At 40.9% G+C, this 27,019-nt stretch overlaps 1 protein-coding gene across 3 annotated transcripts in view; it reads left to right on the top strand.

Annotated features, from left to right (window-relative positions):
- Window positions 1–27,019, top strand: part of FRAS1 (Fraser extracellular matrix complex subunit 1) — a 453,363-nt gene that overhangs the window by 166,413 nt on the left and 259,931 nt on the right. For all 3 annotated transcript variants that reach the window (XM_013978814.3, XM_084972579.1, XM_021100604.2), the window contains exons 3-4: window positions 14,486–14,593; window positions 21,206–21,298. In XM_013978814.3, coding sequence (XP_013834268.3) covers window positions 14,486–14,593; window positions 21,206–21,298 — 201 coding nt within the window. The remainder of the gene's footprint in view (window positions 1–14,485; window positions 14,594–21,205; window positions 21,299–27,019) is intronic.

Here is a 27,019-nt window from a genome sequence, read left to right on the forward strand (position 1 = left end):
TTCAGGACCTGTGTTTCCTTATTGATTTTCTGTCTGGTTGATCTGTCCATTGCTGTGAGTGGGGTGTTAAAGTCCCCCACTATGATTGCGTTATTGTCAATTTCTCCTTTTAAGGTTGTTAGCAGTTGCCTTATATATTGCAGTGAACCTGTGTTGGGTGCGTAGGTATTTAAAATTGTTATAACATCTTCTTGGATTGATCCTTTGATCATTATGTAATGTCCCTCTTTGTCCCTGAAAATATTCTTCATTTTAAAGTCTATTTTGTCTGATATGAGTATTGCTGCTCCAGCTTTCTTTTGATCCCCGTTTGCATGAAAAATTTTCTTCCATCCTCTCACTTTCAATTTGTATGTGTCCCTAGAAGTGAAGTGGGTCTCTTGAAGACAGCATATCAATGGGTTTTGTTTTTGTATCCATTCAGCCAGTCTATGTATTTTGGTTGGGGCATTTAGTCCATTCACATTTAAGGTAATTATTGATATGTATGTTCTTATTGCCATTTTATTAATTGCTTTGGATTTGTTTTTGGTGCTCTTTTTCCTTTCCTTCTTCTCTTGTTCTTTTCTGCCTATAGAAGTTCCTTTAGTATTTGTTGTAAGGCTGGTTTAGTGTTGCTGAATTCTCTCAGCTTTTGCTTATCTGTGAAGGTTTTGATTTCTCCTTCAAATCTGAACGAGAGACTTGCTGAGTAGAGTCATCTTGGTTGGAGGTTTTTTCCTTTCATCATGTTGAGTATATCATGCCACTCCCTTCTGGCCTGCAGAGTTTCTGTTGAAAAATCTGCCGATAGCCTTATCCGGGTTCCCTTGTATGTTATTTGTTTCTTTTCCCTAGCTGCTTTCAAGATTTTCTCTTTGTCTTTAATTTTGGTCAGTTTGATTAGTATGTGTCTCGGGGTGTTCCTCCTTGGGTTTATTTTGTATGGTACTCGTTGTGCTTCCTGGATTTGAGTGAGTGGTTCCTTCCCCATGTTAGGGAAGTTTTTGGCTATTATCTCTCTGAATATTTTTTCTGTCTCCTTCTCTCTCTCTTCTCCTTCTGGCACCCCTATAATACGGATGTTGGTGCGTTTCACGTTGTCCCAGAGTTCTCTGAGACTCTCTTCATTTGTTTTCATTCTTTTTTCTCTTTTCTGTTCTGCATCTGTAATTTCCACTAATCTGTCCTCCATCTCACTTATTCGTTCTTCTGCCTCCTGTATTCTGATGTTGGCTGCTTCTAGTGAATTTTTTTATTTCAGCTATTGTATTTTGCATCTCTTCTTGTTTATGTTTTATATATCTTGTATCTCTTTGGTGAGTGTTTCCTGTAAGTTATCGATCTTTGCCTCCAGTTTATTTCCAATGTCTTGCATCATCTTCAGCATCAACAGTCTAAAGTCTTCTTCCTGGAGGCTGAGAATCTCCTCATGGCTTAGCTGTTTTTCTGGGGTTTTTTCTTTCTCCCTCATCTGAGTTATAGTTCTCTGTCTTTTCATTTTTATAGGTTTTTGGTGTGGTGACTTTCTTACAGATAATAGAGTTGTAGCCTCTCTTACTTCTGATGTCTGCCCCCCTTGTTGCTGAAGTCTGCATGGGGGCTTGGTGTAGGCTTCCTGATGGGAGGGGCTGATGCCTGCCCCCTGGTAGGAGGAGCCGACTCTAATCCCTCTGGTGGGTGGGGCTTAGTCTCTGGATGGGATTAGAGGCAGCTGTGTGCCTGAGGGGTCTTTAGGTAGCCTGTTTACTGAGGGGTGGGGCTGTGATCCCACCTGGGTTGTTGTTTGCCCTGGGGCTTCTCAGCAGCTGCCTGACGGTGAGGCCAGATTTTCCCAAAATGGCCACCTCCAGAGAAAGGCACTGCTGCTGAATATTCCCAAGAGCTTTGCTTTCAATGTCCTTCCCTCACAACAAGCCACATTCACCCCTGTTTTCCCAGGATGTCCTCCAAGAACTACGGTCAGATTTGACCCAGATTCCCTTGGAGACTTTGCTTTGCCCTGGGACTCAGTGCACGTGAAAGTCTGTGCACGCCTTTTAACAATGGGGTCTCCGTTTCCCCCAGCCCCATGGAGCTCTTGCGCACAAGTCCCACTGGCCTTCAATGCCAGATGCTCCGGGGCTCTTTCTCCCTGTGCCAGATCCCCACACATGAGAGTTTGATGTGTGGCTCAGAATTGTCACTCCTGTAGGTGAGTCTCTGTGAACCAGTTAGTTTCCAGTCTGTGGAGCTTCCCACCCAGGAGGTATGGGGTTGTTTATATCGTGAAATTGCCCCTCCTACCTCTTGATGTGGCCTCCTCTTTTCTTCTGGAGTAGGGTATCTTTTTTAAGATTTCTGGTCCATTTTGGTGAATTGTGCTCAGTCTTTAGTTGTGAATTTCGTTGTTTTTAGGAGAGAAGTTGAGCTCCAGTCCTTCTATTCCGCCATCTTAATCTGTCTCCCTAAAACATCTTTATTTCACTTTCATTGAGGAAGGATACTTTTGCTAGGTATAGAACTGGTGATTGTTTCTCACTTTAAGGATTTGTCTTCTGATTTCACAATTTTTTTTTTTTTTTGGTGGAGACATTAGCTGTTAGTTTTAGCATTATTCTTTGAAGATATTTCTCTATGGCTTTTAAGATTTTTCTCTATGGAAACAGTCTTAGTATCTGTTGATGGATAAATGAATGAAGATAATGTACACAATGTATAATAATGTACACAATGGAATATTTTTCAGCCATAAAAAAGGAAATCCTGTCCTGGATGGACCTTGAGGGCATTATTCTTAGTGAAATAAGCCAGACAGAGAAAGACAAATCCTGCGTATTGTCACTTATTTGTGGAATCAGGGGGGAAAAAAGTCAAACTCATAAAAACAGAGAATAGGAAAGTGGTTGCCAGGGGCTGAGGTGGGGAAAGTAGGGAGAAGCTGGTGGGAATGGGGGTTCTTTGCTGATGGTTTTTAGTAGTCTTACTCTGATGTGCTTAGGTGTTTGGGTTTTTTTTTTTTTTTTTTCATGTTTATTCTGCTTGATATTCATAGCACTTCTTGAAGCTATGGCTTGATTATTCCATTTTGGAAAATTCTTTGCTATTATTTCTCGAAAAATTTGTTTCTGCCCATTTTCTGTTATTTCTTTCCCAGGACTCAATTGCCCATATGTTAAACCTTGCAGCATGTTCCTTGTATCCTCCATGTTCTTTTCTATGGTTTCCATACTTTTTGTTCTTAGTGCTTCAGTTTGAGCATTTTGTATTACTTATCCTCCCGTTTACTAATTGTTAAAATCGAGTCTGCCATTAAGTAAAATTAATCTCATCTATTTGTTCTCTGTTCTGGAATTTCAAATTAATTATGTTTGTACATATTGGTTATCTGATGAAATATTTATATTTTTAAAAAAATCTCTAATATATGTTTGTTTATGTTTTTGGCCATGTCCACAGCATATGGAAGTTTCCAGACTAGGAATGGAACCCATGCCACAGCACCAACTTGAGCTTCTGCAGTGACAGCACTGTATCCTTAACCTGCTGGACTATAGGGGAACTCCTCCAATAAATATTTTAATTGTTGTCTGTTATCTTCTTAAAGATCTAAACAAAATAAAGTACAATCTTTCTTTGAGTTACATGGTAGTTAAGTTCCTGGACAAGTCAGTGTGTATTATTACCACTCAATAAATTCTTTGTGTTTATGTGCAAAACAGAGTTAGGGTGTATAACTATAAATAGATTTTTCACCAACATGAATGTTTTGTGGGACATTTGAAAGTCATGTGGAAGTGAGACAGTTTTTCTCGGTGCAGGAGTGTCTTGCTCATTACATGATATCTGGAATTTAGGATCCTTATCTATTAAATGCCGGTAGCACCTGAACCTGCATTGTTCAAAGCAAATTTTTAAATACTTCTTGGTGTAATACCTCTTTAGGAGCCTGCTTTACATGAAATGGCGATGCTCAGTCACAAGTGATGAAATCTTGACTCAGGGCTTCTGCTAGGCCTGACGAAAGACAGAATAGGATGTGGCTATGGTTGAATGTGAATGTCACTACCACTTCCGGTCATTCACTGGGTGACCAGTTTGTATAGTTCCACTGCCAAGGGGCTGGCTAGAGGAAAAAGTTAGAGGTGGAGGATTTGCTGCACAGCTTCCAAAGCTATGATACAGCTTTGGTATGCTGGAACACAATAGCATCAGGCAGACAAGCCTAGCATTCAGTTGGAAATAGAGAGGCTCTTTTAGAGCAAGGGTCTTGACTGAGACATCAGTTTAGAAGGCAGAATCTCAAACAGCACATATTGAAAACAGCTATTGCTGCTGCAAAGGCAGCACAGAGAGTAACGTGCTATCGTCAGTGTATTTAACTTTCAGCAATTACATCACAAAATTGCTAGCAATTATTTAAATTTGTGGGTATCTATCCATCCACCCACCCATCGATTCATTAACTAAGTCAAAAACATTCTAAGTATTTCAGTCACTATGGGAATTCAAAGCTACATATATATAAAGAAACTGTCCTTACTCTTGGGGAGGGAGATAGATGAGTAAACAGCTAATTATTGAACAAATGATGATGATTTAGTGGGGGAGAAGACAAGAAAATAAATAATTTTAATTTGAGAGATAATTGTATAGCTATAATTTAATTTCATGTGCAAACATTTTGAATGTTTAATTTTTTTCTCCATTTGCCTTAGAAATAGGAAATGAAGTCTTTAAGAGCTGAATTGTTTGAGGAAAAAAAAAAAAAACAATTTCAAGCTTAAGCTATAGTAGAGGCTCCCTGGTATCTGGATTACTTAAAGTCAAAATATGAGGCAGACCTTTTGTTCATTATAGAACTTTTTCTGTGGTTAACATCTCCAGGAATTTATGAGGGTTATTTTGTCATTGGAGTCCTCTTACACTGGGCTTTCTCTGTAACAGGATTGTGTTAGAACAAATGGAAAGCTGAGTGTAAAAATAGAAGAGCTAAGCCTGTGTTTCCATTGCTTCAGAATTTGGAATGTGAAGCACATTTACTGGGTATTTAATTTTAGTCTATATTTTGAAGAGTTTTTGTTTGTTTGTTTGTTTTTATATACTACGCTAGGAGTACAGTTTCCTCAGCACTCTGCGGGTGGAATATTTTGTAAATATTTAAGCTGTGGGAAAGTTAACTTCCCCTTATCTTGGAAGCTGGAGTGATTTTCTAAAGCTCTAAATGCTACAACTATTCCCTCCATCACAGAAAATACCACAATCAACTGGTTAAGACTGTGGCAAGTGAGCAAACTTGTAGTTGACATTTATTAAGTGCTTTCTATGCACCAGTCAGCTGTGCTAAGTAAGTACATTAGTTTATTTCATCTTCACCATCACCCTTTTGGGTCCTGTCTTATCTTTAGTTTGTATATCTTTTAGTTTGGGAAATGAAGACTCAGAAAAGCTAAGAGACTTGTCTAAGTTCCCAAAGCTATAAAGTAATTGAATCAGTATTTGAACCCAAGTTTATCCACTCTACTCTGCTGGCATTGCTGCTTGGCTTAGTGTGGTGTATAACTTTGTGTTCCTAGATAAAGGCTGTGGGTACAGAGGTGGGTGTGGTGGGGAAAACATAGCTGCAGAATTAAATGGACATTGGTTCAAATATAGGTACAGTCACTTACAAGCTTTGGGAATATCACCTGACCCCTTGGAACCTTGGTTTCCTTACCTGTTAAGTGGGGATGGTGATCTGAAAGTGTTTTAGGAAGAAATACAAAAGATGTGAATGTGCTAAAGAATCTGAAACCCAGAAGCTGCCTTCTTTCTCCTTTTTCTTTTCTGTGACAAAAAGAACCTGGAGGAAAAAGACTGGCTTTGTGGAAACATGGGAGTGCTTTGGAAACATGGAAATAGGGACTTAGTTAAGGAGCCAAAGAGGGCCTCCTCGAGGAAGGGGCATTTCCTTTGAGACTTGCAGGATGTGTGGGAGTTAGACTGAGTCGGGTAGAAGTGTGCTGCTGGGGGCCTGGGGAGCCTGTTAGACAGGTAAGTCACTTAACCCCATGGAACTTTCCTCTGTAAATTTGGCAGCATTGACCCAGTGCGCCTTACTTCGTTGGCCTATTAAAGTGAGAAAGTGGAAGTAAGAGTGACTTGAAATGGTAAGCTGCTCTACAGTATCTGTCTGTCTATCTATAAATCTATATACACACATACACTACATATATAAAATGAGGCATATGCACATACACACTCATATAATAAAGCACTCATTGTTGTTGATATTATATGATAACAGTATAGCATAGAAGAAAAAGGATGGGTTTGAAACCCAGACCACCCATTACTAGGTGGCTCTGGACAGTTCTCTCAGACTTCCCATACCCTATTCCTTCATCTATAAAATAAAGGTCATGATGGCTTGGCCACAGGATGCTGGGAGGGGCCGGAAGCACTCGGCAGTAGCTTGTCCCCTTTCCTTTCCTCTCCCTTCCTTTCCCGGCCTCACTGGTGTTGCCAGCCTGCTAAGAAGACATAAGCACAGGGACACGATGTTAACTTGCTGTGCTGTTCAGGGTCTCTTGTCACCCAACTGAACAAAGACCTTTTCAGTTATATATAGCAGCTACCTTTTCATCATCTGTGATTTATGCTGTTGTTTCTGTATCTGAGCTGATCTTCTTATGGCTGATGCCTTGGGGTTTATCATTTTAAGACAGCAGCAGGAGGAGACCAGGTACAAGCTCACCACTCCAGGATGCCGAAATGGGAAACTGCTTTGGTCCTTGGTGTGCAAAAGAACCACAAGGGTGTATTGTGTGGCACAAACTTTTGAAATTGGTCTCACACAGGAAGTGGTTCACCTTTTTCTCTTTTGTTTGGCATTGGCTTGTCTTTGTCCCTCCTGAAAGGGGAGGATTTAATGTAAATACAAGGACTTATATCTTTTCTTAACAATAAGTGTCCTCTGCTCCTTTTTGTTTGGGGCTGGATGAGGAGCTTCCCATGGACTTTGAAATGAGACCAAATGAAAAAGGTATTGTTTATCTAAGCTGTCTGTGGAGGGGCACTTGGGGAAAAAATTGAACTCTAAAATAACCTTATGGAAGTTACTGATTCTTTTCTTTATGGTTCTTTGACAAACAAGAACCATTATTTCTGTGCCCAAACTGGAGCTGGGTCAAAGAACCTTTTGATATGGATTATCTTTCCTGAAAATCAGACTTGTCAGGAAAATGAACCTCCAGAAATGAAGACACAAGGCCCAGTGGACTATTGTGGTCCTTTCATTGCTTCGAAGGACAGGCAGAGAACACAGTTAACTTTTAAAAATCTTACTGAGTGCAAGAAAGTTTGGGGATAACTCAGGAGGTTTAGATAAACACATCGCTGTTAGGTATTCAATGGGGGTTTTATTTAACTCCCTCTGCCCCCACACGCCAGTTCAGCTCCAGAGCCCAGATTCCATCCACCTGTGGTTGGCAGGGGAAAGGGCGCCACTTTTTTTTTGTTCTTCTCTTATATTTTGAAAGTCACTTTAAAGGATCACATACCTTATGTATTTTATTATTAAAAAAAATAGAAAATAAGGATAAGGATAAAGGAAGAAACAAAAAATCACCAAGAATCCCTACCCAGGAATGACCAACCACCCTTCTCTTACTGGTTTGTGTAATTCCATACTTGGTGTTGAGGCACAGAAATATATTTTAATTATAATAAGGCATTATATTCTACATACTATTTGGTCATTTGAAAGCACACCTTTAGGGTTGCTTTATTTCTTCTTTTTCATTTTTGGTCTAGGAAGACAAAGGGGATTTAGAATGAGATGAATTAATCAGTGATTAAAGTAAGGTTATTATACTGATGAAATGATAGAAAATTTAGGTTGGCAGTTGATATACTGCTATTATAGAATACCATAAATAATTTCCCCCCAGAAATTTGAATACCAATAAGGGATATATTTTTTGTTTATTTCTAGCATTAAACAAATCTTTAATAAGTACTTAGCTAAGTGAGGTAGTTATTGTTTTTTGAAGCACCTTGCTGTTACTTTAAGATGTTTGGGCATGGAGGCACTATATTATCTGCAAGAACACTTTATTCACTCATTATTAAAAATATTAAAAAGCCGTTTTAAAAGATCATATTTTGATTACTTTTAGCAATCGTAATCTAATCCTTTAATCTATATTCTAGTGAAAAACTATTTTAAACTATTACTTTTGCACAGTGTGTTAGATTGGCAGAGAGGGTTATAAAGTGACAGAATTGCACTGGTAACATGGAAAATCTGTAAAATTTACTTTACGGTGTTATTTCTTTGGACTTTATGGCTTTATCTAGAGTTTTAGCTATTGAGGAACTCCAGTATCCCTACCTTCATAAAGCAATTTTATGGCACCATAGAAATTGATTCGCAAAGTTTTAGACCTGAAAAATATATGACTATCTATCTGGGCCTTGGTAAAGGGCTCATTTTATTTAAAATTAGCCATAAATTATTTATTCTATGAAGACATTAATATAGGGAAGTTTTTGGACAAGCCCAATGCCTACCTGAAGAACATTTGCCTTCCTAGTTTGATTCTAGTGAAGTAATAACCTTCACCATTAAGGGGGTTTGGAGTGACATCATTTTAACGTTTTCTCAAGACCTCAAGTCCTAACTGGGCTCCCTCAAGTCTCAGAGATAGATATTTTCTTGAGGATAAGCATGTACTCAGGGTTGTTCACTAATGAATTCAGCCACCGCTCAGGAATCATGCTAGGTCGAGGGGCTGTACGAAGAGGGTTAAAGTGAGCTCTCCTTCCTCCAAGAGTCACAGACTGGGGGGGAAGGCCAATATGTGAACAAACTCACGAGTGGTTCCTGGGCCCAGATAAATTAAAATTTTTTTTTCAGTGTATATTCACAATTTTAAGTCAATTTAATACCATTTGCTTTGTCCTCATGGGATATCAGGGAAAAGCTAATGACATATCTTATTTAATTTTGAATTTAAAAAAATCATGTTTCTAAGAATGAAAGTGAAAAATTATTCCATGTTTTTAGAACCACCCGTTTAGAGTTCATTAAGCCATTTCCAGTGATTGAGACCTGCCAGATGGTATAATGGACTCTTTTGGAGTCTAGGATCATGGAGGAAATTGTTGACGTTCGGGGAAGAGCTGGATGCCTGGTGTAAGATACCACATCTGGAGAGAGTTAAGACGACAGGTGCCTTCGAGCCATCCCGAGCCCAAGGGAGTACTTGGGGGTGGTGTGGCCATCTGAGGTCTGCATGAAAAGGAAGATGGGTTCGTGCTTACAGGGGCTTTTCCAATTCCCTAAGTTGTCTCAAAAATGCAATCTCTGGTTTCTTTCCTTTTTTCTAATGTAACATCTGGGTGTTTTCATTGCTAGGGTCCTAATTAAGGAGTCATTTCACTGTTTTCCTTGTGTAGGCTGGAGTGGAAAGATAGGAAAGTTGAGGTACCTAGAGGACTGTTTTCACTCTGAGATAAGGAAAGGTTTAGAAGATAATATGCTAAATACCTGTGACATTGTAGAAAGCATTTGGATTAAAAATAAATTAATAGGCCTTAGTAAGTTCCAGGCACTGTTCAAATCTCTTTAAGCCCATCATCTCATTTGATCCTTTCAATAACCCTGTGAGTTTAGTACTTTATCATCCCTACTTTGCAGATAAGGAACCTGGGCCATAGACACCTCAACTTGATAATGGACTGAATGTTAATGAATGGTGACACAAGGATTCAAGTCCAGCAGCCTGGCTCCAGAACCTGGGTTCTTAGATCTCATATGGCTTTGTGAACTTGAGCAATCTGCTCAATCTCTTGCATCTTGTTTCCTCATCCGTTAAGTAAGAATAGTCATGATAGAGTTCCCGTCATGGCTCAGTGGTTAATGAATCCGACTAGGAACCATGATGTGGCGGGTTCGATCCCTGGCCTTGCTCAGTGGGTTAAGGATCCGGCGTTGCTACAAGCTGTGGTGTAGGTCGCAGACGTGGCTCGGATCTGGCATTGCTGTGGCTGTGGTGTAGGCTGGCGGCTACTGCTCTGATTCAACCCCTAGCCTGGGAACCTCCATGTGCTGCAGGTGCGGCCCTAGAAAAGACAAAAAAAAAAAAAAAAAAAAAAAAGAATAGTCATGATAATAATGGTGCCAACTTCATAGGGTTGTCAGGCCTGTAAGAGCTTTGCATAGCACCCATGCACAGTTACCTCCCTCTCTGCTGGGCCCAGCCTTCTAGGATGATGGCAGAGGTCAGGAAAGCAAACCAGGCCACCCTTCTCCTACCAGCATGCCCTGTCAGCAAAAGAGAAGTGATCAATGAACAGTAGCCACTGGCTTTGTGAAGTTTCCATTTTTATTTAATCTGTATCCTGAAGCTGGTACTGTTTTCTTAAATCAGCAGGGAACATATATTACATTGTGCTTGAGAATGAATTTTTTTTCCCCTCTCCTATTTGTCATTGTTTTTTGGGCTAAGAGCAGACTGTAGTTGGCATGCATCTGTCAATTTCAGAGGACTGTGCTATAACAATAAAGAGAAAGAAATTCAGAGGTTTCCCAAGTCAGGTTCTAGTACTCATTTGCTTTGACTCAGATTTTCTCTGTGAATTAGCCACTGGGAAGGTAGTCTCACACAGATGTGTTTTATATTTCTTAAATGACTTTGGGTTTGAATCTGTCTCTGAAATCTTATACATTAATGATTCTCAACACAAGAGGATGACTTCATTTTTCCTTGGGAGTCTTGTGCATATCCATGCAAATCTATACCACTTTTGGTTTGTCAGACATGGTCCTTCAGAGAAACAGGATGAATAGGAGGCATATGTGTTTATGTGTGTGTGTGTGTGTGTGTGTGTGTAAAGAGAGAGGGAGAGGGAGGAGTTTATTTTAAGGAATTGGCTCATGTGATTGTAGGACCCGGAAAGTTTGAAACCTGTAGGGAAGGCCAGCAAGCTGGAAACTCAGGCAGAATTTCTATGTTACAGTCTTGAGGCTGAATCCCTTCCTCCCAGGAAACCTCAGTCTTTCTTTTAACGCCTTCAGCTGATTGGATGAGGCTCATCCCTGCTGTTGAAGGCAATCTCCTTTACCTAATCAACTGATTATAAATGTTAGTCACATCCGCTAAATATCTTCACAGCACATGTAGGCTGGTGTTTGACCGAAGAGCTGGGTACAGAGATAGCCTCACCAGGTTGGCACATAAGTTAAGTGTCACATTTGGCGTCTGCCTTTTTTATGAAAGCATCCATCCACCATTTTCCCAGCTCACCCCAGCACAGGTCGAATGCTAATATTTCTTCTGACTCTATCAAGGGCTTAGAAACTTCCCTTACTCTTCCTTAAAGTATCTGAGTAGCACTTCAGTTGTGTAAGGAAAAAGAGATGGGAAACTATAGAAAGGAGGGAAAAAGGCTTCACTGAGCAACTTGTGAACCGTGAAGGCTTGCTTTGGAAGGACCTGCAGTGTGCCAGGCCGAGGCAGTGCCTGCTTGGAGGTGCTCACAGTCAGTCAGTCCAGGAGGACAGGAATGTAAATGACCGCAGGGAAGTGTGGCAGTGTGTGCAGGACACTTGGGGTCACAGAGAAGCCTTGAGGAGCCGCCCGCGAGTCAAGGGTGAGGTGTGGAGGGTTAAGTGTTAGGAAATGATTCGTCCTTGAAGTTGAGGCTTGAAAGAAGTGTGTTGGTTTGCGAGCTCTCTTTGGGGGAGTCAGGGAGACGCTGTGAGACCAGGGGAGGGAGGCTGGGGCCGTCCAATGGCTTGGCCAACTAGAGTGGATGAAAGTCTCAGAATGTGAGATTTGCAGAGGCCAGGGAGAGAGCCAGTTCTGGTGGGGTCTGCACTTTCTCCCATCAGAGGTAAAGATGAGCCACGGGATAGTTTTAAGTCAGAGAACGGTATGGGTTACATTCTTAAACAAGGCTTAATGTTTAAAACTCAGCCAGATAGTATGGCTGTTTTCAACCCATATAAAATAGGAATTTGGGTTAGGAAATCTCTGGGAAGATGAATTACATGACAGTTTCTGGTATGTTTACTGGTTCATTTCAAAGTCATAGAGCAGCATTTCAAAGGACATAGCTCTCTGTGAGATCCGTGCTGCACTTGGGCTCACAGTTACTTCAGACCAGGCACAAGTGACTTCAATCCTGTCCGATATTTTCACCACAAACATTTTTGCCTTGAGTAGTTTCGCTGCACAATGAATTGGGGTTAGACAATTTTTCTGTAAAAGATAAAATAATAATAAAATAAAAAGGACATACTAAAACATGAAAAAATAACATTTTAAGAAAGATTTTATTGTGAAAAATGTTTTTAAAAATTGAATACATTTGAAATGTATTTAGATTCATGGTTAGAGTTGTATTTGGGTGTATTTTAGAGAAGGCAGTGATACTTCCTTCTTCAAAGTTGAACATTAAGGATTCGAGATTAATGCTGGATGTAGATTCTTTACAATATTAAAAAAAAAAAATCTGCTCTAAGTCTCTTCATATTTCCCTGGAAGTAAAATGAACAGACAAAGGATTCTGATATTTCTTCTTCTTCTTCTTCTTTTTTTGGTCATCTTTTGTCTTTTTAGGGTTGCACCCATGACATATGGAGGTTCCCAGCTAGGGGTCGAATCGGAGCTACAGCTGCTGGCCTACACCACAGCCACAGCAAAGCAGGATCCCAGCCGCATCTGCCATCTACACTGCAGCTCACGGCAACGCCAGATCCTTAATCCACTGACTGGGGCCAGGGATTGAACCCACAACCTCATGGTTACCAGTCAGGTTCATTAGCCACTGAGCCAGTACGGCAACTCCCTGCTATTTCTTATCAATACATGTAAAGTATGTAACTGGTAATATATATATATATATATATATATATATATATATATATATATATCTTGACTACATTTAGTAGTATGTAACTGGTAGTATAAAAGTATGTAACTGGTTATATATATATATCTTAACTACACTTAAATGTTCCAGCACATGCCCAGTCCTTATATTTCACCAAATCATCTAAGTCGGTTTCTGTGCCAAATACCAACATTCTGTCTACATCATGTCCTCCACTATTAAGTATCAAAAGGTTGTCACCATTTTTAAGAAACTTATATTCATCAGGAATAACGGTTTCTTTTGGGGAGATAAAAGGAACTCAATTCTTCTTTTGCCTCCAGTTTCTCATATTATGTGATAAATTTGGTGAAGACAGCGTTAGAGAGCAGGTGGTCGTATCTGAATTAAAGTCTTGATACTTAGAGCTCTGTGGCTGCTGTGGTTTACTCCCCTCCTCTTTTGTGTTTGCCACACCTTGATAAACTTTTGGTTTTGATGGGTGGTAGGAATGACCGTGCTCACCAAGGACTTACAAACTGATGTCATCATTTTCTAGTAGAGTACGCAGTCATCTTCACAACGCTCCCATTTCACACTTCTAGTAAGTTTTCTATCAAGTCAATATACATAGTTATCAGCCACTATTTTAAGACCGTCACGTGTTCTCCTCATTATATAGATCAATATGAGGCCTGAGGTTTTTATAATATTAAAATAGGAGTACCACATCAATGGATGAAGGAAACCAAACTATCCACCAGTTAAAGCCAAATTGTCCAACCAAGCTGTCAACTAGTTATTTTATCTTTTATGGCAAAATTGCCTTACGGCCAATTAGTTGTGTGGTGAAACTGCCTGTGGCAAAGATTCTTATGTAATACCTAGACTCAGATTCTGTGTGGATTCTAGTAGGGTGGCAGATGAGAAATAGTAAGGAAATTTCTAAGATCTTTCTTCTGAGCCCAGTTTCACTTTTCTGCTTATGGCCATTACTTTCCTTTCCAATTTGTTGAGAACTAACAGTGACATCTATTTATGTTTATTTATTTACCCTCCCGTTCATAATGCAGAACAATTCATGAGATCCTGTGTATGCTTCATTTGTAACCCATGGCCAGTGCACAGCTGGGCACACAAAAGCCACTCAATAAGTTGGTTGATCGGCCTTAAAAATATTGAACTTCTTACTCTAGTCCTTGTTTCGGAGGAATGTTAGCATATGTGGTAGCAAAGAACTGGGAAGGGAGGTATGAGGTGCTGAATAGTATTGGTGGCAATAGCTGCTCTTGAGAAGCTGGTTAGTGTCATTTTCCTTTGAACATGCTCTGAAGGTTTTTACTGGTAAACAGCAAAGAGAAACTTCAAGTCAGGGAGCAGCTTGTCCTCCTGAGGTTTCAGTCCGATCAATAGTTTTTACTGCGGGTATCGACAGTTCTAGCTGCATGCCCTTGTCTTTGGCTACGTGGGCTGACTGTGGTGAAATGGATTAGACTGCTTTTATTGCTTCTTGGGGTTTAATCAGTGCCCAGCAAGCACTCTGCGTGCCCCTGACTTTCCTTTGCCTTTTAATTGTTCAGGCTGTGGGGCTGTTGAGGGTGCAGCTTTCATGTTGCTCATACCTTGAGTGAACAGTTTTTAACTCCGAGCTTATGCTTCTTTGCAGGATGCCACCGTTTGGAAGCCTGATTCATGCCAGAACTGCCGTTGCCATGGCGATATCGTTATCTGCAAACCTGCTGTTTGCAGAAACCCTCAGTGTGCCTTTGAGAAGGTATGGTCTCCCAATTGTTTTCCAAGTGGAATATCAGAGAAGTGTAGGGTGTTTGCATTTTTTTTTTTTTTGATTATCTGGTTTTGACATTTATCCCAATCTCTAATTGCAAGACATAAGAGAGAATTTTAAGATATCAGATCTAAGAATGTCTTAATTTCTGTTTTTTGGGCATTTAGACTAGGCCAGGCACTCATTTAAAGCTTCTACCAGTGTGATCCCATTTAATATGATGGGGGGTAGGTGCCTTTATCCCCACTTTTCAGATGAGGAAAGTGGAGCCTGGAGATTTTAGGCAACTTAATATGATTATGCAGTAAATAAACTGATGTTCAGAGATCTTTCCTAGGTCTGACAGATGCCAAAGCTGCCGACACTAACACACCATTCAAGTCAGGACTGACTTCTCAAAGATTTTTATTTTTTTTTTTCTGCTTTTTTAGGGCCACACCCACTGCATATGGAGGTTCCCAGGCTAGGGGTCCCATCGGAGCTACAGCTGCCAGCCTACACCACAGCCACAGCAACACCAGATCTGAGCTGCATCTGCAACCCAACACCACAGCTCACGGCAACACTGGATCCTTAACCCCCTGAGGGAGGCCAGGGATCGAACCTGCAACCTAGTCAGATCCGTTTCTACTGTGCCACTATGGGAACTCCTCAAAGATGGTTTTCTAAAGACAATATGGGTTGCGCAACTGATTGTATCGTTGTGCTGCCATTGGGCTATATAGGGTCGTAGGCCAGGCTTTGACTCAAGAAATCTTCTATTTAACTAAGTGTGTGAGGATTATTTTCTCCTTTCCCCTTTGTTAAAATTTTTCTTTCTTTTTTTTTTTTTTTGACTACACATCTGTTCTGTTAGAATTTTTTACCCAGTGCTGACTCTTTTGTTTTTAAAGTGAATCTACTTATCAAAAAAAAAAAAAAAAAAAAAAGCTTAAGCTTCAAATTTGAACATTTGAAACTCCCTGGGGACGACCAATTATTTTCCTTAAAAAGCATTCTGTCAATTTCACAAGCACAGTTTATTTTTCTAGTTTTCTCCCTCCCCACCTCATAATTAATCTTGAGTCCCTATGCCATCTAATGCTAAGAAGTTTCTGTTTGTTTCTAACACTGGAGTGAAGGTTCTGTTTACCTTTCAGGATATTTCTCAGTTGCTGCATGGGTAGATTTCTGGGAAGCTGAGTTTATATCAAATGTTGGTAAATTTGATGATATTTTGTTGTATGTTATGGGGCTTTCTATTTTATGGAGTAAATACTCCTAAAAGATCGATATTTTACTTGCTAACTCATGTCAGAATCTGAGTAGGTGTTTTTGTTTTTGTTTTGTTTTTATTTTTGTTTTTAGGGCCACTCCTATGGTATATGGAAGTTCCCAGGCTAGGGGTCAAATTGGAACTGTAGTTGCCGGCCTACACCACAGCCACAGCAACGCAGGATCTGAGCTGTGTCTGCGACCTACACCACAGCTCAAGGCAACGCCGGATCTTTAACTCACTGAGCAAGGCCAGGGATCAAACCTCCATCCTCATGGATATTAGTCAGATTTGTTACTGCTGAGTCACAACAGAAACTCCCCTGAGCTGATTTTGTAAGGGCCATGAAGACAGACCTTCTTCCACTTCACATGATTAATTGTGGAATCATGGAAGAAGCCCCAAATTAAATGTTAGAAGACATAGACTGCATTGCTGAAAACTAAATGTGTTTTCTACAAAGGGTCAGCAGACAAAATCTCTCCTGCTGCCCATTTTTGCATGGCCTATGAACAAGGAATGGTTTTTATATTTTTAAATAGTTGGAAAAAACCAAGAGAGAACAATATTTCAAGATGTGAAAATGTCATAAAATCAGGTTTCAGTATCCATGAATAAAGTTTTATTGACACACAGGCCCACTCATTTGTTTACGTATTGTAGGCAGTACTTGTAGTATTGTCTATAGCTGATCTTCTGCTACAGTGACAGAGTGATGTAGACCCTACATGACCCCCAAAGGCTAAACTATTTACTACTGGCCCTTGAGAGAAAAAATTTCTGACCCTTATTTTCTCCCAAATGTGATTTTGTCCCTTTTTAATTTGTTCTTCTGATTGTTCTCACTTCAGTCAATAGCAGCTCCCTTCTCCCAGTTGTTTAGACCAGAAAACATAGCATCATCCTCCCCACTTTCTTCCACACCCCACATCCAGTACATGAGCTAGTCCCCAGCTTTTCCTTCATAAAATAGTACATCCCAAATGCAACTCTCTACTTTTAATCTGCTTCCACCGATAATCATTTCTTGCCTGATCCTAGTAGCCTCCTGACTTGTTTCATTGTTTCTGTGCTTGCCTTTTTCACTCTAATCTTGATATAGCAGCCTGGGGGATCTTATTAGAATTGAAGTCAGATCATGATGCTTCTCTCCTTAAATCCCTCCAATAGCTTTCAAAGTCCTCTCTTCTCACTTGGAGCAACTCCTCACAAAGTCCCGCAAAATACTGCCGTACCTCTCTGATTAACTGACTCCTTTCCCTGCTCCCTCTGCTTCAGACACTAAGCCTGTTCACTAGTCCCCGGATTTGTGCCAGGCACACGTCTGCTATTAGGGCCTTTATGGGGTGCGCTGCACTGAAATTATCTATCCATCTATCTGAAATTATCTATCTATCTATCTGAAATTATCCTATCTATCTGAAATTATCTATCTGAAATTATCTATCCATCTATCTGAAATTACCTATCTATCTATCTATCTGGATCCTTTACTTCCTTTAAGTCTTGCCCAAATGCCTTACTATGTAAAATTGCAATTCTCCACCCACTACCACACATTTCCTATTCGTTTCCCACCTTTATTTTTCTCCTTGGCACTAACTACTGCCTGACGTACTCTATATTTTACTGATAGTTCTTGTTTACTGTCTCTTTTATTCACCGTGTATCCTCAGCACCTACAATTGCACCTGACACATGGTAGGCACTCAATAAATACCTTTTGAATGACCGAATGAATACCTGGGAGAGGAAGCTAGAGAGTTAGTAAGTTCAAGGTTAGCCTTGGATGCTGTACTGTGGAGCTTGGAATTGTATTTTTAAGAGAACAGAATACTAATGAAGGGTTTAAGGCATATGGAGAGAATGACCAGCCTTTCTTTATGAAGGATCATTCTGGTTTTGCAAAAATAATGCATTGTATTGGAAATTAGGAGATCAATTCAGAGGCTGTGAGAATAATCCAGATGAGAGGATGTGCACCTGAATCAGAGCCCTGGTAGTTTGGGCATCAAGAGGAGAGGGCAGGTTCAATAGATATTTAGGGGATAAATCAGCAGAACTGAATGCAGGTAGGAGGGTGAGAGAAAGGAAGAGGAAAGATGGCACATATTTCTGGCTGGATGTCTCATTGGTTAGCTGAGTTTGAATCTGATATTGAGGATATAGGAGGATGAGGAAGAGCATTCCATCTGGAAAGAAAAGGGCTCTTTTGGTGTGGGGCACGCTGAATTTGCAGTGTTTGTGGAAGAGTCAGGTGGGTATGTCCAAAGGGCAGCCGGATATGTGGGTCTAAAGCTCCGAGGAGCAGATGGGTTGGAGCCATAACGTGGGTGTCATTAACAGAGAAGACAGTAGCGCAAACCTTTAGAATTAAGGAGCTCATCCAAGAGACTGTGTGAAAAAAGAATACATGACCATGGGTGGAATTGGGAGAACACAGTCATCTCAGGGGACGTGAACAGAAGAGGAGGGGACTTAGGAAGATTAAGAAGACGTGGTCAGAGAGGTAAAGGGTGAGGCATGGTCCGAGAAGAGAGACCTGTGTGGTAGCCAGGAGGGTAGAGCGTTTCCAGAGGGATCTGCATCAACAGTGTTGATCCCAGGTAAGGGAGTGAGTGGGAGGAGGATTTCATATGATCCATTGAATTTGGCAACATGCAGGCCACTGGTGGCCATTCCGAAGGGGGTGTCAGTGAAGTGGTGGGGTGGGTGCTATACTCCAGAGGCCAGAGGAGTGAATGGAAAGTGGGCAAAAGCTCTTTTAGGGAGCTTCACAGGGAATGGAAGAGAGAAATGGGGCATCAGGCAGACTCCAGTCCCTCTGTGAAGCTTCTTGGAACCTTGCACCCCCAACCATCGAGCCTCCCCATGTGTCGCCATGGTGCTTTGCACTTGCCCTTGTTACAACCCTTGACCAGACTGAAAATGCTTGTTTATTTGACTGCTTCTCCCTCCAGACTCTCAGCTCCTGGAGAGCAGGAATCCTGTTTTCTTCACTTTAAAAATTTTTTTTTTTTTTAAATTTTATGGCTGCACCCATGGCACATGGAAGTTCCCAGGCCAGGGACTGAATCTGAGCTGCAGTTGTGACCTGCGCTGCCGGGTCCTTTAACACACTACACAGGCAGGGCTGGGGATCAAACCCAAGCCTCTACAGTAATCCGAGCTGCTGCATTTGGATTCTTAACCCCCTGTACCATGGTTCATCACACAGCACAGTACATGGTACACAGAAGATGCTTGGTCAACATTTATAGAATCACCAAACAAGAAAAGGGAGAGGGTTTTGTTTCAGCTTTTGACATTACTGTGAGAGAGACTTGATCACCTTGGGAAGGAAAGGAGAATGACTTAGACGAGAGAGAGAAGCTGAAGATGTAGGGTCGGAGAGGAAACAGAATGATAGAACTAGAAGAGGCCTTTATGATTTATTTAGTCAGACTTTCTTATTTTATGGACAAAGAAACTGACTTTTAGTTGCTTAGTCACTTGCTTAAAGATACAGAGCTAGTCAGTAGCACAGCCATGACAGGAACCTTGGTTCCTGGCTCATGAGCCAATGTCATTTCTATTCCACCAAGTTTTCCCTTGTGTTTCTCGGGAGCATGTGTTGTTATTCACATCTGCTCGATACACTTACCTTAGTTCATGGCACGAGTTAGTGAGTCACCATTGTACCCTAAGCTAAATTATCATTATTCTTAGTAGTAACTTGGATTCTTATCTTTTAAAAAAAAAAAACTTAAAAAAAAAAAAACCTTTTTACAATTTATGTTTTGCTTGTGGGCTGACTGGAAATAACCCAGTATCTATCACAGTTCTGCTAGATATTTGTATCTATCTATCATCTCTCTATTCATCCCATAGGCATAGGTAATAGAGTCTATATTCATATCCTATATCCATATAGAATAGCTAGCTATAGAGTTCAGTAAATAGGGTGTGAGAGAGACAGAGGCAGAGACAGAAAGAGATAGAGATTGAGAGAGATAAAGACTGAGAAAGAGGAAAGAGGAATTTAGAACCTTGACCATCTAACCCAGTTTCTTAGTGGAAATTAGGTTAATGTATTTTCTATATTTACAGTCTTAGTAGAAGTTACACAAGTATAGGTTCTACTTGGGGTTCAGAGAGTACTTTTGTGAATAGTCATTAATGTTGCCTTGTATGAACAATTTTATAAAATCCTGTTTCACCTAAGTTTTATCCTTTATTAGGCAGGTAAGAATTTGGTGATCACTATTACTGACGTATTTATCTATTTAGTGAATTACCAGTTGTGAGGTTGCAGTCCCATTTCTCATCCATTCTTATGGATGCGGTGATATACAATTAGAGTTCTCTTGTAGGTACACATTTTTAGCAGAAGCAATCCCAAATAGCGAAGGAATATTAATACATATATAATTTTTTTTGAATCTACCAGCTGAATTCTTTGTAGACTTTTGTTCTGTGGACAAGTCATGATTTCCTGAATCATGTGGGATCTCCTACTCTTTTTTTTTTAAAGTCAAAATCCTGAATGACTTGTTCTGCCGCATCTCTAGACTTGAGGAAATGCTAAGCGGCAGGGCAAGGTGAGTCAGAGGGTCTAAGAGAAGGATCACTGGGCTGCCAAAGACACACAGATAGTTTTAATAACCTTAGGTAAATAGATCCCTCACAATGGCAAATAGGTGGTTAATGTGTGACAACGTCCCAATAAATCCTAGAGTGTCAAGTAGAGGCCTGTCCCCTCCACAGGGTCAGGTGTTGATAGGAAACACAGTTGTAATTACAGAAGCCTCGAGGAACTGTGTAGATCTTTATCGAAGCCAGGAATCCTACCCAGCTCCCCACAGTACGTGTGAGACCGCCACAGCAGTGCTGTTTCCTTCTGTCACCACCCTGTGTGCTTTGCTACACTGTGTCCCAGGCACAAGAGGACATTGGAACTCCAGCCAACACCCCCCTCCCCTGTCCCCACTCCCATCAGGCCTCTGTAGGATGTTAGAAGACCTGCCAGCTCTGTGGCCACCCTGTCCCAAGTCTTCTTCATTTTAGGGAGCTCTAGTTCGTCTTTCACCCCAGCTGCTTTTCTGCTGTGACACTTGGATGGAGCATTTCCAGTGGATAAAATTCTTCACTTCATTGCATGTGAAAAGATGTAGACAATTTCAAGGACATTACTTTCACAAGGGGGTTCATTTTATCTTTGTGACAAGCTCATCTTGACAGCATCCTTTTTGTTTGTGTGTTCAGTTTATCCTGTTTATTGTCGTCACCCGTGGAAACACGAGATTTAGTCAATCCCATGTGCCTGGGTTTACCGCTGCTATTTTACACTGATTTTTAATGCTCAGGGAGAAGTGCTTCAAATACCTGCCAACCAGTGCTGCCCTGAGTGTGTGCCAAGGACTCCCGGATCTTGCCATCATGAAAATAAAATCCACGCGGTAAGTGTTTTCTCACCTGCGGTTGATTCTGTGTTTGCAGATCATTGACAAGGGAAAGCTGGATGCTAAACCCATGTAGACAAGAGAGGATTTCACCCTCTTTTTGTAGGCCATGGAGGACCTCGAGCTCCTCTGACTTTCTGTGGGCGTTTAGGTTTCTTGAATAAGATGAAAACTGTTGTATTTATTCCATAGGCTGGCATAAATATTTGTAGATTGAATTCGAATCTGTCTAAAGAGTAGTCTGAGAATGTCGATTGTGAAGGAGTCGTGATGCTGAATAATAAAGGGCCACCTTGCCGTTGTGTACCACATCCCTTTTTCCCCTAGATAGTTACAAACAACACTGAGTCGGTGGCTAGAGCAGCTGTTATTACTCCTGTGTTAAAGATGGAATAATTGAATTGCAAAGAGCTTAAGGTACTCTATTACTACTCTACTCTATTACTACTGAGTGATGTAACCTGGACTAGAGCCCTGGTCTTCTTCCCTATTCAGGGTGGAGCTTCTGAACTTCAGGACTGTTAACACTGCAGGCTTTGTTGTGGGAGGAGGGCATCCCATGCATTGAGGCACGAGCGGCATCTCTGGGCTCTACTCACCAGAAAGCACCCTCTGCACTCCTGACCACCAGAAATGTCTGCATCACGGCCACGTTTCCCCTGGGGCCAGGATGAAAACGCTCACCTCCCCCATTTAGAAGCAGTACTAAAAATCACTCCCAAAGTTCTTTTATTATACTTTTTCATTCCAGACCCTGCAGGATTAACTTAGAGATATTAAATACTGATTTAAAAGGACCATTACAAGGTTTATAATAGAGATTACGAAAATAAGATGGCTGTAGTTCATCTCCACTCATACCGACATGCTCCCCCGAGGCCTCAGGCAACGTTGAATGTGATAGATAGAAAGAGGCTCTTTGCTTTTTTTTGCTTTTTTTTTTTTTTGGTCTATTGTTTTTTGTCTTTCTAGAGCCACACCCATGGCATATGGAGGTTCCCAGGCTAGGAGTCAAATCAGAGCTGTAGCTTCCGGCCTACACCACAGCCACAGCAACGCGGGATTCTAGCTGCGTCTGCGACCTACACCACAGCTCACGGCAACGCCGGATCTTTAACCCACTGAGCAAGGCCAGGGATTGAACCCCTGTCCTCATGGAAACTAGTCGGGTTCGTTAACCACTGAGCCATGAAGAGAACTCCAAGAGGTCCTTGCTTTAATTTTCATCTTCCTCCTGAAACGAAACCTTCCCCAAGTTAGTGTCTCCACCCGTTCAGGAGAGAGCATGGGTTAGCCGGATCGGATGTACCTACTCTAGGCTGCCATGCAGTGTGTGTGCCTAAAACGCAGTGAGTACTCTGCACTTTCCCATAGGACAGGATTATCTCATTCGAGCCACTGTCTCCACGGTTCCCACTGTCTCCACGGTTCCCACTCTTCCACTTCTGCACAATGTGTTGCTGAGTGACACCCAAGCTGGATCTATGGCTCCATACCCCGTATCACCTTGGGCTGCCTGGTTCGGTCTAGGTTACGTGGGGTGGTGGAGATGGCACACCACTCCACAGGGTCCCCTGTGAAACAGAAAGTGCTGCAGGGGAGATTGGGGATGGAATTAGTGCCAGTTCACAATGATTGGAACAGGTGTGTGGTTCCAGGTCAAAAACCCAAAGCCGAATCTTTCAAGTGAAGGAGCCCTAGGATCCAGAATAAGGCCCACTGGATCTGGGGGATAACAGACATCTTAAATAAGAGGTGGTACTAAGGACAGAAGACATTAGAATTCAGTGAATCTTTGCTTGGCTGCTCTAATGACACTTATTTGCTTGCTCATGTTATTTTTTGCACATGTGCAATCGTCTTGATTTAGATGCCTGGGAACATTAACAATATTTTGTCTACCTTTATAGTGCTCTTCCTTGCCCCCCACCTAACCTGGCACTTGGCACGGAGCTTTTTCCAGAGTAGATGCTCAGTAAACATCAGGACTTAAACAATGAGCAAATCCTTTCTCCTGCTTATCCATGTCCTTGTCCCAAGTCAAAGACCAACCAACCTATGTGGCAGGGCGGTTCAGGGACCACAGATCTACCAGTGGGTTGGTTAGAAATCTTCTTGGCCTCCTGCATTATCTGGTGTTTAGAAAGTTCTCCTCCCTGCCTCCCTTGCAATTCATCCCTTCTGCTGTAACTCATCACCTGAGAAGCTCTAAACTGGGTAAGACTGTGTCCATGCGCTGTTTTCCCACATGCAGCTTTCAGAATATACTCCCCCAGAAAGTGTTATAATTATATTTCTGGTACTTGGTGTAGCTGAGAAAAATGCTGAATTTCAGGAACTGTAGTTTGAAGGAAGAAAAAAGAACTCTAGTAGTCTGCTTCTTCAAATAGAAGAATGATTTTTTTTTTTATGTTGACATAAGATCCTCTTGATTACGTTGAAATGTCTTGTTTTTCTGTTCTTCCTTCCTCTTTTTCTTTCTTCCTTCACCTTTTTAGATTCTTGCCAAATCCTTCTTAATGTTATTAACTTCCTCGAGTGGGTTGAATGCTTGTCTGGGTCTGGGCTTCGTCTCACCTTGTCACTTGCATCACTAGACTTTTTCCTGAATCTTGGAGCCTTTTCTTTTTCGCCCTCTTGGCTTGCTTGGGAAGCAGCTTCCAGAGCACTTTCCTCTCTTGCTGAAAGGTGGTAATCCTCTTGCTTTAGCCTCTGGCTTGTATCCCATAGGGCACATTATGGAGACTTTCCCCGTAGCTATAAAATAGTCTGGTGTGTTAGAACTTTGGAATGGTGAAGTGGAAGCTTTCCCTTAAAGGGGAGATTGAGAAGAGGCTTTAGGATGGAGGGGAATCTGCTGAAGTGATGCCATCCCCAGAGAATGGAGTTGAAGGGAAGAGAAGTCAAGGATGGGCTGAGCTCAGGGTGGCGTGAGGAGGCCACCTTTCATGAAACAGCCTCTCCTTGCTAGGGGACCTCCTTTGCTGGCATTGTACAGCTGGCCTTCTTGCATGTCAAGACAAGTCCCCAAATGGTCCCTGGAGTGAGGAAAACACTTGAGCCTTTTGGCTGCCTCCAGGTTATTGGAGAGTTTCTCATGGACTTATCACGGCCAGCATTGGGGGGACTACTTCATCCATGACCTCCCAAATCTGTCATTTCAAATGGGCTTTTGGGTCTCTGCCCAGCCTTGCCAACCAGTTAGGGAGACAAGCCTGAAATATGTTTTTGTGAAGAGTGTTGGAATGCTTTTCCCCTGTCCTTTTCCCCACAAAAGCGCTTGTGAAAGGGAGGAGAAAGGACCTTTAACCCCTTTCTTTTCCTCTTTACTGCTTTAATCTCAGCACCAGATAATGTCATGTCTGAAAAGATCGTACTTGAAGATTCACTGAGAAAGAACATGGCAGGCGGTAATGCCCCTGTGCCCACGTCCCGTTGAATACAGGAGCATGGAGGGAGGGGTCTGCGTGCTCTGCCCGTCTGTGAGGCTAAAAGAACTAATTTATGTGTGTGAGAGAAGAAATGAAGATTGAATTCCACAGCCTTGTTCTCTTCAAAGTCGAGGATGTAATTACAATATGCACTGAATAGCCCCAGATATTTAGCATTCTGGATCTATAACTTTGTAACAGGAACAAATTATATAAAGAAAAATTATTTTTTTTTGTCCTGTCAGTAAGCCAGGCAAAGACATTATGACCTTATCTTTCCTTTGGACTTATGTCAACAGCCAAGCCTGCTTGTTATCTGGCTGTGCAGTATATATTTAAGATGTCTACAGAACGTGCTTTTGCCTGTGTCAGAATCTCAAGTTTTCAAAAGGTGTTAATGAGGTTAAGATGGCACAGTTAAAACTGGGTCTTGTGGCAGCATTGCTTTGCGTATCTATCATTTCTTAATTTTATAGTTTTCTTTACTATCACAGTGCTTATAGAAAAAATAAAGCTTTTGTAAATGAGTATAGATAATACTGTGAAATTTAAAAATTATCTGTCTATCTATCCATTTATCTATCTATCTATTAGCATGTACCAGACCCCTTGATCTCTAGTCTCCCTCTGGTGAAGAGAGATGTCACTGATTCAGGGATGGAAGTAGGAGATGAAAATAGAGGGGACCCATGTGACTTGTCTCAAAGAGAGAGGTCAGACAAGTCACCTATGCACTTGGGATCACTGTCTGGCCTTCTGTGACTTTGACTTCAAGCAGCAAGCTTATTGTGAAGGGAGAATCCCTTGCTTAATTTTATGTCTCTTAAGTTAGACAATAGATTCACATCATTAGAGAGCTTGAAGGTACCAAAGAGATTAGCTAATGCAGCCCTTTCATTGTACAGGTGAGAAAACTTTGTTGATTGACAGGCTGTTATTATAATTAATTTTTGTGGTCTCAGTCTGAGAAGTGGTATGATTGCAAATATTTAAGAAAGGATGGTTAGTGTTTCTCAGTGGTAACAAAAACAAGCTCTTATTTTAATGAAATGTCTAGCTGTTTAAAAGCAGTCTCCTAACTTTTAATAGAATGAAGACATTCACGTCAAGTTGTTTTATAAGCAGCTTTCAGATTTTGCTTTATTTAAGATATAGAAATGATTCATTAGATATTTTAAACAGTACTTTGCTCTCTGATGACAAAAGTGAGTATTTGCTTATTGGTGACGATTTGAAAAATGGAAAAGTATGCAAGCAGGAAAAAAAATCTACTGGTAATTTCCAAACTATGAAAACCCCTATTGTTTTCACAGTTTTGATTTGGCTGGGGGGTGGCAGTAAAGATGAATGAATGAATGGGTAGATAGATAGAGACACATGGTTTTGCATAGTTCGTGAGTATACTTTATCTACATATAGTATATGACATACAGTTTATGTCTTGCTTTTTATGTAAAACTATGTTGCAAATACTTCCCCAGCATATTCCTGGAGAATAAGATTTCCTTTTATTAGGCATTTGGGTAGCTTCCAATAGCCACTAAAATATTTTCAGTTTCACTATAAGAAACAGTGAGACGGAATTCCCTGTATTGCAACTTTTTTGTGTCATTGATCATTTTCTTCAGATAACTTCTTAAAAGTGAAATTAGTAGGTTATGTCATCTAAAGAGTTTTGAGTATCGAATCTGTGACATCTATGGTCATTAAAATTCAATTTTAAGTTGTCCGTGTCTAATGATATAAACCCAGTGGGAATATCCCAGATAGTACAGCTTCTTTTCAAGTCTGATTACCTTGGGTAGCCAGCCTGATTGAGTTCTTCCAGGTGCTAGAGTGAAGGAAGGTTTTGTTTTGTGTAGGAGAATCCCACTCCACTGCAGCTTTGCTCACAATAGCTGCTGCGAATTTTAAACACTTCCCATATCTGATGTTAAAAGATATTATCTAATTTTAATTACTATTTCTGTGCAGTTAACAAAGTTGAATACTCTATAAATGTGTTGCTATTTTTTTCCATTGGGATTTTTTTTCTTTTTTAAGATCAAAGTATAGTTGACTTATAATATTAGTTTCAGGTGTATAACATGATGATTTAATATTTTTATGGATTACAAAATAATCACTGCCATGAGTCTAGTTACCAAAGTTATTATAATATTAGTGACTATATTCCCTATGCTGTACATTACAACCCATTACTTATTTCTTTTGTTACTGGAAGTTTGTACCTCTTAATCCCCATCACCTATTTCACTCGGCCCCACACCCCCTCTGCTCTGATGAC

Source organism: Sus scrofa, chromosome 8 (genome assembly GCF_054392235.1).
Source record: "Sus scrofa isolate SSC_HxYL_T2T_F1_AM1 chromosome 8, Sscrofa_HxYL_maternal_Yorkshire_Landrace_v2.0, whole genome shotgun sequence".
Lineage (NCBI taxonomy): Eukaryota > Metazoa > Chordata > Mammalia > Artiodactyla > Suidae > Sus > Sus scrofa.